Genomic DNA, 12,518 nt, shown 5'->3' on the forward strand with positions numbered 1-12,518 from the left:
ACAAACCTGTGTATCACTTGTATTTTAAAAATCAAGTCATTTCATCACATTCTACACTTTTTCTCAAAAATGTAAAATATGTACCTCCAAGTGATCCCAAAAGTTGGTCTTGGCGATGGATATGGCCAGATATCCAAGGCAGGCTTTGCATTGTAATTGAAATAAGGAACCTCTCTGATACCTCCTCTCCTGGCCAGCTTTTTTAAGTCATCATTGGGTAAAACAAATATGCTTTTTTTACTGCTTTTGGTAACAAATTTCCTATAAGATGGTAAGGCAGTTCCAGAACGAGTTTTTTTGGGTCTTGCAAATTTCATTAACTTCACTTTGTCTTTTGTGGAATATTCTTTGCTGACAGTCATAGAAGTCACCAATGTGCCTTCTGGGGTGGTCAGTGAATCGGTGACCGTTGTTGTAACCACCGTTTTACTGTGCTCTTGGACAGAGATGAAATCAGAGTTACTGTCTGCGGATGGAGTGGTGAGCTTGGTCACAGTGGTGGTGGTGGTGACAGTGGTGGTGGCGCAGTTTTCTGTAGATGAAACAACTGTGGTTTTCTCATCACTGGCAGCTCCAGTCTCTGCGACTTTAAACACCATTTTGGACTCTGTGGACACAGTTGAGGTTGTGGTAGTCACTTCAGTAATAACAGTTTTTATTTTACTTTCTCCATTAATATTTTCCATTTTATAGGTCTGTACACCATTCTGGTCAGCAAAGTGACTCCTCAAGCTGGATTCCTCACATGAGATTACAGGTGATGGAGCAACTTTCTTCTCCTCAGCTGCTTCAGTTTCCATAGATTCTGTTTCTCTGTTCAGGTTATTTTCTTTACAGACAGGCTGTGTTGGTGGGGAAGCAGAGCCAATACTGGCAGATCTCTCCGGAGAAAGCTGGTTTTCTTCAGTTTTCTGCACATACTTGAGAACTTCATCTGGTGGCTGAAGACTCTCTCCAGACTCAGATTCAAGTGAACTCCGCAGATGTGACTTCAAGTCCACATTATTTTTATCCTTGGTGTCCTCTCCTCCCATGATGCCACCATTCATGAATGGTTTTACTGAAGATTCCTTAAAAGTCAATGGTTTTATTTCATGTTCTGGAATGGATTTATTAATATTATTAACTTTTGGTTCGATATCACCCCCGGCCTTAGCTTCACAGGTATTTTTCACTAAGCAGTCATCATTTGATAATGCTTTGATGTCATTGTCTTTTCCATTCATTTGAAATGATGATTTTTCTTTTTCTAAGTCTGTCTCAGTTTCTTCATCTTTATTATTCTTTTTATCAGTAACCGTATTTACATTTGTCTGATCAAGATATTTGTTCATGGTACCTGTCTCCACTTTCAGTTCCTGACCTTTCTTTTGACCATTCGCCTCTGTTAGTTTAGAGGTCAGTAAATCCTCATTAATATGTTCCCCATCCATGTGTTCCAGAGTTTGACTTTCACGGTTTCTTTCAGAAATCAGCCCTGTTTTAAACGATTCTAGATTTTTATTAGCTGATTTTTGGTGAAATACCATCTTTTCAGATTTACTTTCAGCCTTTACAGGAGCAATTTCTTCCTCCATTTCACTTTCTTGAGAGGACATTGTTTCCATATGGCTTTTTATCATATAATTGTTTTCTGGATCTTTGCTCTGCTGTTCAGAATTCCCTTCTGAGTCTGGTTTTTCAAGAGTGGCCACAGCATCTCTTCTACAGCTGCTTTCAGGTACCACTGGCCCTAAGTTTTCAAGTTCTCGCTGAGATACTCTGGTAATAGGTAGCTTTTGTTTCAAGGGTTTTTCATTTGTTTCTGAAACATCCCATTTGATTCTGCCTTCTGCACTGGTTTGTTTCAAGCCATCCACTAAAGAGCTCTCAGACTCTCCAAGAGCCTCTTGTCCTTGACACTTAGCAGCAGCCAAAGGTTCAGGATTGTTTTCTTTGCCATCATTCTGAATGGAGCTGTCTCCTTCAGAGGATTGAGGGGAGTCTTCATCCGGCAGCTGCCCTTCTCCTTTTGAGAGCCTGTTTGACAAAGGCAAAGAAGGCTCATCTTCATCCCCAGTTTTGGTACAGGAGATGCTGCTGATGGGCAAACAGTCCTGTTCTGCATCTTCGGCTTGGGTCTTGTCTGAAATACAGCTTTGATCTTGGGAAGAACTGTCAAACTGGCTTCCTTCTTTTCCCTTCCTCGTTTGTAGCTCATCTGCATTTTTCTGGGGGCTTACAGATCGAATGCCCCCAGTCTTAGCACCAGCCTCTAGCTTAATCTTTTCTAGACGTTGTTTTTCTTCCAGTGTAAATTGTTTTATTCGCCTCTCCAGGAGTCCATCTAATTTTGATGATTTTACTTTCCGTTTGTAGCAAGTCCTTAAATGAAATCCCTCACTGACATTGATTATATCCCGCTTACAATGACTTTCCTCATCTTTTATGGACGATTCAATTTTCACATCATCTACATCCATAGGTTCTTCCTTAATGACTTTATCATTTTCACCATCGATGTCTTTTTCCACTGTGAAGAAGAAGTAACTCTGAGTCAGTGAGCTCCCCAACAATGAATACTAAATTATATTTTTACATTAAGTACTAAGAAATAAATGCATATTTAGCATATTAATAGATTTCAATAAAAAAAGGAACAAAAACTTCAGACACTACTACAATGGATAATAGGCAATCATTTAACTGAGACATTTTAGATGTCTTGAAAAAATCTGTTACAGTGTTTCAGTAGTTATTTCTGAGGTTCTATGCTTTTACTCATGCAATGGTGTCATGAACAGCAGTTTCAGAATAACAAAAGATTATTACCTGTGTCTTTGGCCTGATCTAAGTTTTCAGAAATTGTGTCAACTTCTACTTTTTCTTCACGCAACTTTTCTTCTTTTACTTGTACTTTCTCCAAGGTTTCTGAGACATCTGCTTTGTCTTTTGCTTGCAGATCCCAAGAATCCTTTGCTCTGTCTTTCTCTGTTTTTATCTTAGTTGGACCTTTTCGTTTATCCAAGTTGCACTTTTCATCTTCACTCTTTGCTATTAACAAATTAAATTATTTCAATTATCCAGAGTATTTTTTGTACTCTGCCACATTTGAATGTATGCCAGTTTACTTCTCAAATCATCTGCACACCATTAGTGAAATTCAGAAAGAAAATTCAGAATCCAGTGGTAACACCATAGATTAAACAGTGCACTATCGAATATATCTATACATCCCCCCAAAATTTAAGATGTTATTTTTTGGTTTTGATTCTCTACATAATTTTTATCTACCTTTAATTTAAATAAGGATATACAAAGATGCACAAGTATTACACACAACATAATTGAAATAATTTAATGTAGCTAAAAAGTATCTGTGATGACTGAACAGGTTACACCGACAAAGATCAGCAGATATCCACAAAAGCTTTGCTGGAACAAAATTATTCCTAAAGGCTCCTTAAGAAATACCACACACAAATTAACTGAAATTAAAAAAATATAAGCAATGCAGACACTTACTTGATAGCAATTTTCTGTAATTTGCATTAGTATTTCCTGGCAGTTTGGGCATAAACCTGTGGACATAGGTTTTACTAATCCAGCTCCAGCCACCATATCCTGTTACTCTATATTCCTCTCCTTTTTGCTTCCAAACCTGTAAATATTTTTAAAATCGTAATATTAATGATGCTAATTGCTGCATTATTAATGTTTACATTTAAAAACCAAAAGATGATTTAAAAAACCTCCAAATTTTTTACACACTTTTCCAAGCAAGCTGAAGTATATTTGTGAAATAATGTACTAAAATTGAAGATATATTTGCTGATAATTAAATTGCTCTATCACAGTAACATCTAAAAGCCTCGTTTATTTATGCAATAGTGAGAATCTATTTACCTAAAAGCTGAAAGATTATAGGAGTTTTTGAATCAACCTGTATGCTTGTTACAAGTGTAGAGCAAAGAACTATTCCAACAAAAGTAGTTAGTATCTACCGTAGGACAGTATAAAGAGGTTTCTATAGTAGTTTCCATCATATTAGACAACTTCCAAATGGTAGCTAGGCTGGATTTTTTGGGGAGAGGGAGTGGGTATGGGACAGACATACAGACAAGATTCCAATAACCACCAAAACCTTCCATTAGGAAAGGCTGCATTTGCAGACCATTTATCTCTCACTCCAGGCAGTGTCAGTAAGAGCATGACACAGATCAAATTCAGTTCAGACCAGGATTATGTGCTTGAATACATGGCCATGGTTCCTACTCCCATGGCAGGCAGTAACACAAGGACATGAACATTGTAAACTTAAACGAAAACAGAAAAAGAGTCAGAAATCAACAGTTTCTGTATTTTCTTTGTTCTTCCCACAAAAGAAACGCTCACCTGGTGTTTGACAGGAAATGTGTATTTCACCCATGTAGCTTGCTGCATTGTTTCTTCTTCTTCTTGTTTTCTCTCTTTTTTTTTTACTTTCTCCTTTTCTTCTCTTTCTATTGCTGTCATTCTGCGTAATCTATTCCGTACAGATTTAAGTGCATTTAAGTACAGAATCGTGCAAGCAAATATAAGAAGTCAACAGCACATAATACTCCTTTGAAGAAGTTTAAATATCTGAAGTTAAGAGGAATGCCCACTATCAGGTTTTAGGTATTACTTGTAACAGGAACATCACTTTCTTTTGCGATTTCAATGAGGCAAACACAGCTGGATGCAACTGTGTCTAACACAGACATCTATTTTCTGCTCCTATGACAAAATGAAAGACAAAACTCAGACTCCACTGAACTGAGAGTGTTGAAATATGCTCTTCTCTTCTCCCAGAGTTTTAGCACTTTTGAAACTGTGGCTCAGAAAAATGCAGGAGCAATGACACTTTTAAATATTGTCATGGTTTTTCAGTGTTTCTGGTTGAGAAAAAACACTTCAAGTGCTGAAGTTTCAATTTAAACGTAATTCTTACAGACTTAAAGGAACTAGCAATTGCAAACCAAAGTAAAATTCTCGTAATGCAAAATATTTTAGTATTTATTAATTTTACCTCGTGTGCCCCAAGGATTCTCGCCAGATAGGCAGCATGACAACTGGTTTGATTGCACACTCCAGTATAGCCAGTGCTAGTGCAAATTCTCTGGGTTTGCTGCACATCTGAACAGCCTTAATCCAGTTAGACCTAAATTGGAAAGAAGAAAAAGATATGAAATATTTACACGCACTAATATAGCTCGCCATTTTAAGAAGATTTAATGGTAGGATAAAAACTCCTGTATTAGTACTTTACTCAAATGTACAACCCTTTTAGCCTCCATCTTAAACACACATCATATTTTATTATACTGAATGCTTGGAAATCACAGATTTGAAAAAAACAAAGACCATTGCTTATTAACACTCCTAGCAAAACCACAAGTAAAACACGAGAATATGTATTTCCATTTATTAATTTACCTGTGAGAAGCCCAATTAGGGTGAAGGAAGGATGCTGGGATATTGTTTTCTAGCTGAATAATGGTCAGCCTCAGGGTGGATATGGTCAGAACTTTGGAGCCATGAACAGATCCGTTCCACTTGAACTCTCCAGCTGGAGTCAGGCAGAATTTGTGTGAGAGGTGTCGCCTCTTGTCGTGGTCTTCCCTGTGCTGGTGCTTGTTCAAAGCAAAGGAATTGGTTGCATATTGATTGTGATAAACACGGTACTTCCCCTCCTGCCCCAGTTTGAAATAATTGTTGATATTTCCTTTAGTCACAACATCCTTCTTGGTGTTCACTCGGGAGACTTCGCCTTGAGAGTTGACCACCAGAACCTTATGAAAGAAATATTGGAAATTTAAATGAATCTTTAAAACCATTCCTTCTATTTACTTATGATTTAGGCTTCAAATGTCTATCTATAAAAGAATAAAAATACCCTGCATCAGTTTGTAGAAGCAAGTAACTGTTTATCCAATACAGCAATATATGTACTTCAATGGCTGTCTATAGAGCTAGGATATTCCCAGGATCAACTTTAACATTAAAAAATCATCCAGGCTCCTCAGACCAAACAGGAGCCTGTTTTGCTGCTCTGATTATGCCTATGGAGGAAGAGAGCCTTGGGAAAAGAGCTTCACTAAACTCAGGTAAGCTGTGAACCCCCTCCTCACAGAATTCAGACAGGTAGCTTAGCAAACAAGTATCCTGGACTCTGAAAACATGGCATGGATAACATCACTAGACTAATTTGTTTGTCAATAAATGCACCAAATGTTAACTTATAAGGAAAAATCAGTTAATAGAAATAAAATTAATATACCAAATAATATGCATACAATTAACTGCAAAAAAGTCCCAACAGTCAAACACTTCCTTCCTGGAAAAATTTGGCTACTTAAAAAGAACAGAACCAAAACAACAAACAACCCAGTCATATAAAACAACTACACCAGTGCATTGGGTCAGTGTCATATCACTCTGTAGAGAGCACCCAAGACAGGAAGAGCAAAGGAGAAGGGGGAAAAAGCTTCCCGTGATATTACAATTTCACCATTTGCTAATTTTTTTTTAAGTACCTCCATTGCCTGCCAATACCCATTTTTTAAACTTTTAAATAAAATTTGGTATTGTTTAAAGAAATTATCATCTTTCCAGAACCTTTTTTGCAGTTGAATTTTCCAAGATGTGCACAAACCTCTCTGGTTTCTTTATATAACTTATTTGCTTCATTTGCTGCAGCAGCAACCTGCTGGCTTTTCATCTGGCTCAGTTTGCTATCTGGATTTCTCAATCTGGTGAGCATCCGTGTTGAGCCTGGCATGCCCTTCCCTGCACCTGGAGAATCACTTCTGTCACCATTGGATTTCTCTCCTGCCCAGGGAAAAAAAAGGCTTTTAAAACAAACTTAAGAATTGGAAGTTTTCTATTGATGTATGGAAGTTACGAAAAAACCAGAAAAGTTTAGTGAAAAGATGCATAAAATGAAAGTTGGAGACATCACTGTCATTATCCTTATCATTATTATTATCATCATCATTATTATTATTACCTATGTCCTCTGAAGCCTGGGATCCCCTCTCTGCATTTTCAGCATCATCAAGAGTCTTAATGGAGTCATTCTGCCCAGAGTCCAGCTCGCTGCCACTGCTGTTCTCAACATCTGGCTGTGGAGGTGCAGCAAACCTACTGCTGGGGATCATCTGACCAGTTTCTTCTACAAAAGAACAACTTCAGTTTTAGTTTTTTCTTTTGAATTGGATCAATGCAACCTTTTAAAGTTTTCATCAAAAAAAGGCAGATGAACATGTTTTGCTGGACTGAAGGGAAACAAGTATAAAATATTAATTCCCTTCAGAGCACTGTATCCATGAAAGTATTTTTTGTTTTGTTCCAAGCAGTTTCAACTTCTACATCTCTGAAGAACTGAAATTCATACCTGTATTTAAAATACATTCATATTTTATCCAAGACAGTTTTTTTTCTATAGATACACAGAGAACCCTCTACTGAGAGTGTTTTGCATTTAAAATTCATAAAATTTGGTCCTCCTGCAGCTTCTGATTTTCTCTTTTAATTTTCTTGAGCTTTAGCTGTTCTTCAAAGCACACACCTTTCAGTTCCCCTCGTTTTCCATTGAGTCTTTGATTGTCTCTTCTTCAGCACCTTAATTCTGAGGAATCCCACAGATTTCTGTTCCATTGGCACCACTGTAAGTATCAGCCCACTCAAAATATCAGCCCCTTCCTGATCTGATGGGTCTTAATGTGGCTTCAAATGGGTTCCTGGCCCCCAGCTGTCCTTGTTACAGTGTCTTGACAGCTCTGGACTTTGTGGTCACCTCACCTGTTGTGCTGCCCCAGTAGGAACTTTTGACTAAATGTCAGTGAATTGCAGCTACCTTGAAATAAATCCCTCCAGCTTCCCAGTAGGAACAAGCCCTCATCCCTCAAAACAGCAAACCCAGCAATGTCTTCTGAGGTTTGTGCCAAAGACAGTTCAGCTGTTTAAAAACTACAAGATCTGCCTGTTTCCAGAATTCTTCCAAAACATCAGGGATTCTGATGTTGTTAAGAAAAGTGACAGAACAAAATCTGTTTCTTGTGAAATAATCACTTCTAGCAGAAGGATGGATCAGGTAAATATTCTGGAATTCTTAGAGAATCCCTAATCTGAATGCATCGTGATTTTCTGACTTTGCCAAATGGGTGACCACCACTGTTTGATCCATTTCCCTTTTTGCTGTAAGGAAAAATGGACCTGTTTCCATGGCGGTTGTTTGGAGGAGAGTAGAAGCACCCAAACCAGACTCTTAATAAAGATTAATATCCTAATTACATTTAACAGGGATGGTGACAGACATTCTCATCTACCTCTGCATTTTACTCATGTTTTCCCCCTCTTTTGGCAGTAACTGCGTCACTGATCCTGGTTCAGTATCTCTCCCTCTCTCTGAAAGAAGAGTCTCAAACTGAAATTTCATAGCAAGAACACAAACATCACTGTGAATATAGTGAATTAGACATAAAGAAAAACCCTCTCCACACACTTTCCTACAAAAGAAGAGCTCACTAATTTACAACTCATGTAGAAGCTTTGGAAGGAGAAAAGTACTTGTGAAAGCATAATAAATAATGATATATATATAAGTGAATCTTTGAAATAAAATACAAACTCACAAAAGTGTCTGAAACAAAATTATAGGATATGTATCTTTTCCAATAACCCTCTACATAGTTATTTTAACTTTAAAAGGGAATAAAAAATAGGAGAACTGGCAAAAATATTTGGTCATGTATCTAAAATATATGGTTTTTGTCTCGTACATGAGGATACTTCCTATACTTAAGAAGTGTATTATGAGGCTTGCAGATTATAGATTAATCTTAGCTTTCATTTTGTCCACCTGCTAAGAAAGTTTATTACAAGGCTTGGATGTACTGACTTTCATAAGTTGAAAAGCTGCAGACTGTGACTGCATGGAGAACTATTTCTGTAGGAGAGAAAACATTTACTACCCCTTTTTAAAACATAACCCACCAAGTATGTCCACATCACACATTAGAGTATGTTTTGATTTTTAAGAACTGAGAATAAAATCCTGATCATTTCAATGGTGATCAGCTGTTTAAAACAACATTTGGTCATATAGTACATCTTGTAACAGAATATAATTCTAAATGTAATATAAAGTAATTCTAAAATAGTATACTTATAGTTTATGTTACATCTAATCAACTCCCACTTACTCCTAAAGCAAGAGTAAGTTTGTCTGGTTTTAAACAGTGTATATTATTACATTTGAGTCACTGACATGGCAGAACAAAACATGTTAAAATACAATAACCCTTGTGCTTATAATTCTGAAATCTGTTTAAAATTTCTAACATGACAATTTTAATCATTTCAGTGCAATGGTTTATACATGTGAATGAAAATGCTTCGTTTGTTAGTAATTTACACAGTAAATGAGAGGTTAAAATAATAAACAAGCCATCAGCAAATTAGAATTTGAAATAAACTTTGAGAAGATGCTAATGATCATTATGGATCACTATGGAAAAATAAAATATACAGAAAATAGAAAATAAAAAGCTTAGCCATAGTCATCTTTGAAAGGCATGGAAATAAATGCTAATGTCATGGTGGACCACAAATTTCAAGCACTAGTTGCAAGAAAATTAACTTTGAAATGTTAATAATGACAATGTAGCAGTAAAGGATGGCACTGCAAGCGAACAGCATGAGTGATATACACTGGGAATGGTTTTAGTGGACATATCAGAGAGAAAAACAGATTCCCCAAATTACAGAGGCATTGGTAACAGTGCCTTCTGTACCTGAGAGTTCCAGAGGGAGCTCTGATGCCACCTTCTTCTCTGCCACGTTGTTGCTATCAAGGGTTTCTGACTGACACCCCACTGCGTCCTTCCCTTCAGAGCAACTATTCTCTCCTGCAGAAGGATTTGTGGTGTTGTCATCAGTGCTTGAGGTCACAGAGTTACTTTTATCCCCAACGACTGTTGCCTCTATAGTAAAACGCACAACAAAACTTTAGGGATGTTCTTTATTATGCCTTAGGATCTCATTTGGCATCATCCATAGAAACAACTTCAGAAGCTTTATTTGATAATGCTGAAAAATAGCGAGCTTTCTCCTTCCTTTTTTTCTTGCTATGAGATAGTATTGTCTCAGAATCAAAGAACAAACCAGTTGCGATGAGGAAAAAGTTGAAAATCATGTAATATGGCTTGCTACAAACATGTTGATCACAACCTGTAAGTGCCTCCTGTACCTCAAGGCAGGGTATCTAGGAGCCAGCTGTATAGAAGTAGGAAAATTGGTGAAATTACTTAACAAGAACAACTCCAACATACAAGCACAAAGGAACTAACAAATACTACCTATTACTAAAGTATCTTGGATAATCATACAGAGAAAGTATCACATTAACACTTACAGAAATGTGGGGTTCACTTCACTTAAATGGAGCTGTTAAAGCATAGTCAGAGTTTCTTTACCTTCTGTTTTCTCTTTTTCCATGTCTTGCTCATTGGGCATTTCCTCAATTTTATCCTGGTCTCCAGATTCTTCCTTGTCTCTCTCAGCATCTGTCTGGTCATTATCTACATCACTTTTGGGCTTTTCTGCTTCCTCATCTCCTGTGTTTTTATCTTCCGCTATTTCTCCTTTTCTTGCTCTGATAATGTCCAAAATTTCATCTACAATATAAAGCATGTTGTCAGCATGAAAAAACAAACCACCTACAGAGCCATGGAGCACAAATAACATGACATAAATCCTGCTTCTGATGATGATAAACTTGATTTGATTCAAAGTGCAGCATCTATTCCCATCACATAAAATATTCCTACCATTTGCTGCAGAAAGGAAAGACTTGTTGTTGCCCCTTGCTTTGTTTGTAAGATCTTCTGTCACATCCATGTGCCGGTGAACTTCTTCACGCATCTCATCCAGGGTTTTGCATAGGTCAGCTTCCCAGTAATCCTTGTCCAGGCATTCAATTAACTCTGCCAGCTGGATCTTTGTGCTGTAGTACCAGATTTTCTTATCCTTCTCACTTTCTGAATCTTCCTCTCTGTAGGAGTATTTAAAAAATATTGATTTTAAAATACCTGGATAAATGACAAAAATTACTATCAGTCTGTTTTCTGCAGAGAATGATTAAATGTCAATACCTGAGTGTGAATAAACAAATCACATCGCTCATATGCACCCAGTCTAATATCAATATTCAATTATCAATATTCGTTTCTTGTTTCCTTCCCTTTCTTCACCCCCTCAGTTCTCACAACAACTACCTCAGGAAAGCTTTGAAGTCTCCTTAAAACTGGTTTGTCCAATCTGACAACAAGGTTTATTCTCATTATATTTATTATTACTGTAACCAGTAATTTACTACTAACCCTGAAATAATTTGAAAGTCCAGAATCCATAATGGTAGTTTCTGACAGCGTATTCAGGGACGAGCACAGTTAGGGAATTCGAAGTATAGCACATCACATTCATAAAATATTTTATATTGGCATCCTACAGCATCCACCTCTGAGAGCACCAGTAAGGGATGAGTCATAACACAACCCATTTGAAAAGATATGGGGATTTCCACATTTTTTCTACAGTACTCCATGACCCCATGAGCCCAGAATTACTGGTGCCAACATCACCTCAGCAGGGCCACGGACCCAAGGGAGCTCCATAAATACCTCAGGTAACAGGCTCTCCTGGAGGCTGCAGAGCACAGGGAGGATGCTCCAAGTGGTTCTGCAGCTGCTGGATTTCAGCTTGGCTTGTTCCATCCTGTTGGGCAGCAGCAGCCAGATCCAGGCTGGCATGAACCCAAGCACTATTTCCACAGCACATCCCAGTGCTCCCCACACCTTGTGGGTGACACTGATTGACCAGTCTGGCCTTCACCTGGGCAAAGGAACTAAACTACTGCTGCACTTGCACCCTGTTACAGCACTGCAGGCCTGTGGCTACTGAGGATCCTAATCCAGAGCGCTGACAGCAATGGGAAGCTGACTTAAGTCTCAAAGATCTGCCCTTGTAGGGTTTGTTGCAGGTTCCTCTCTACTGGTTGCCTTCCCATGGCTTATACATTAAAAATGGCACAAACTGGCCTCAGGGATTCAAAAAGACAAACAACCTTAAGGCAACTTGATCGCTGTTGGTCTACTGCCTCCCACACTGTGTTTGTGAAACAATTAATATTTGCAACTCAAACAGAACACTACTGAAATAAGGTGGTTATGAAGTTAATAATGGCAATATTACTCAAAATTCAGCTACTAACTAACTTGTCAAAACCATTATTACAAAACTGGCTTTTGGTTTTGATGATAAAACCTGGTGTATTGCAAAGAAACTTGCATCTCTCTCATAAAGGGCTTTACTCATGAAAAGCAACTAATTCTGCTTTACCCATTTGTTCCTCTAAACAGCCAACATTCCATTAGTTTTACCCACACCAACCTGTTAAGTTTGACAAGTTTTCTCAGAAAACAGTTCATTTCAGCAAGACTGTCACATACAACACA

At 37.7% G+C, this 12,518-nt stretch overlaps 1 protein-coding gene across 11 annotated transcripts in view; it reads right to left on the minus strand.

The window, feature by feature from the left end:
* Positions 1-12,518, minus strand: part of BPTF (bromodomain PHD finger transcription factor) — a 53,980-nt gene that overhangs the window by 23,380 nt on the left and 18,082 nt on the right. For 9 of the 11 annotated variants that reach the window (XM_039562564.1, XM_039562563.1, XM_039562559.1 and 6 more), the window contains exons 3-13: positions 10,833-11,056; positions 10,479-10,679; positions 9,798-9,986; positions 7,010-7,174; positions 6,656-6,831; positions 5,437-5,792; positions 5,030-5,161; positions 4,375-4,504; positions 3,505-3,640; positions 2,812-3,033; positions 85-2,512 (exon numbers count right to left, since the gene is read on the minus strand). In XM_039562564.1, the coding sequence (XP_039418498.1) occupies positions 85-2,512; positions 2,812-3,033; positions 3,505-3,640; positions 4,375-4,504; positions 5,030-5,161; positions 5,437-5,792; positions 6,656-6,831; positions 7,010-7,174; positions 9,798-9,986; positions 10,479-10,679; positions 10,833-11,056 (4,359 nt within the window). The remainder of the gene's footprint in view (positions 1-84; positions 2,513-2,811; positions 3,034-3,504; positions 3,641-4,374; positions 4,505-5,029; positions 5,162-5,436; positions 5,793-6,655; positions 6,832-7,009; positions 7,175-9,797; positions 9,987-10,478; positions 10,680-10,832; positions 11,057-12,518) is intronic. The other 2 variants (XM_039562557.1, XM_039562561.1) reach the window with 2 other exon arrangements.

This window comes from Corvus cornix, chromosome 18, assembly GCF_000738735.6.
Source record: "Corvus cornix cornix isolate S_Up_H32 chromosome 18, ASM73873v5, whole genome shotgun sequence".
Lineage (NCBI taxonomy): Eukaryota > Metazoa > Chordata > Aves > Passeriformes > Corvidae > Corvus > Corvus cornix.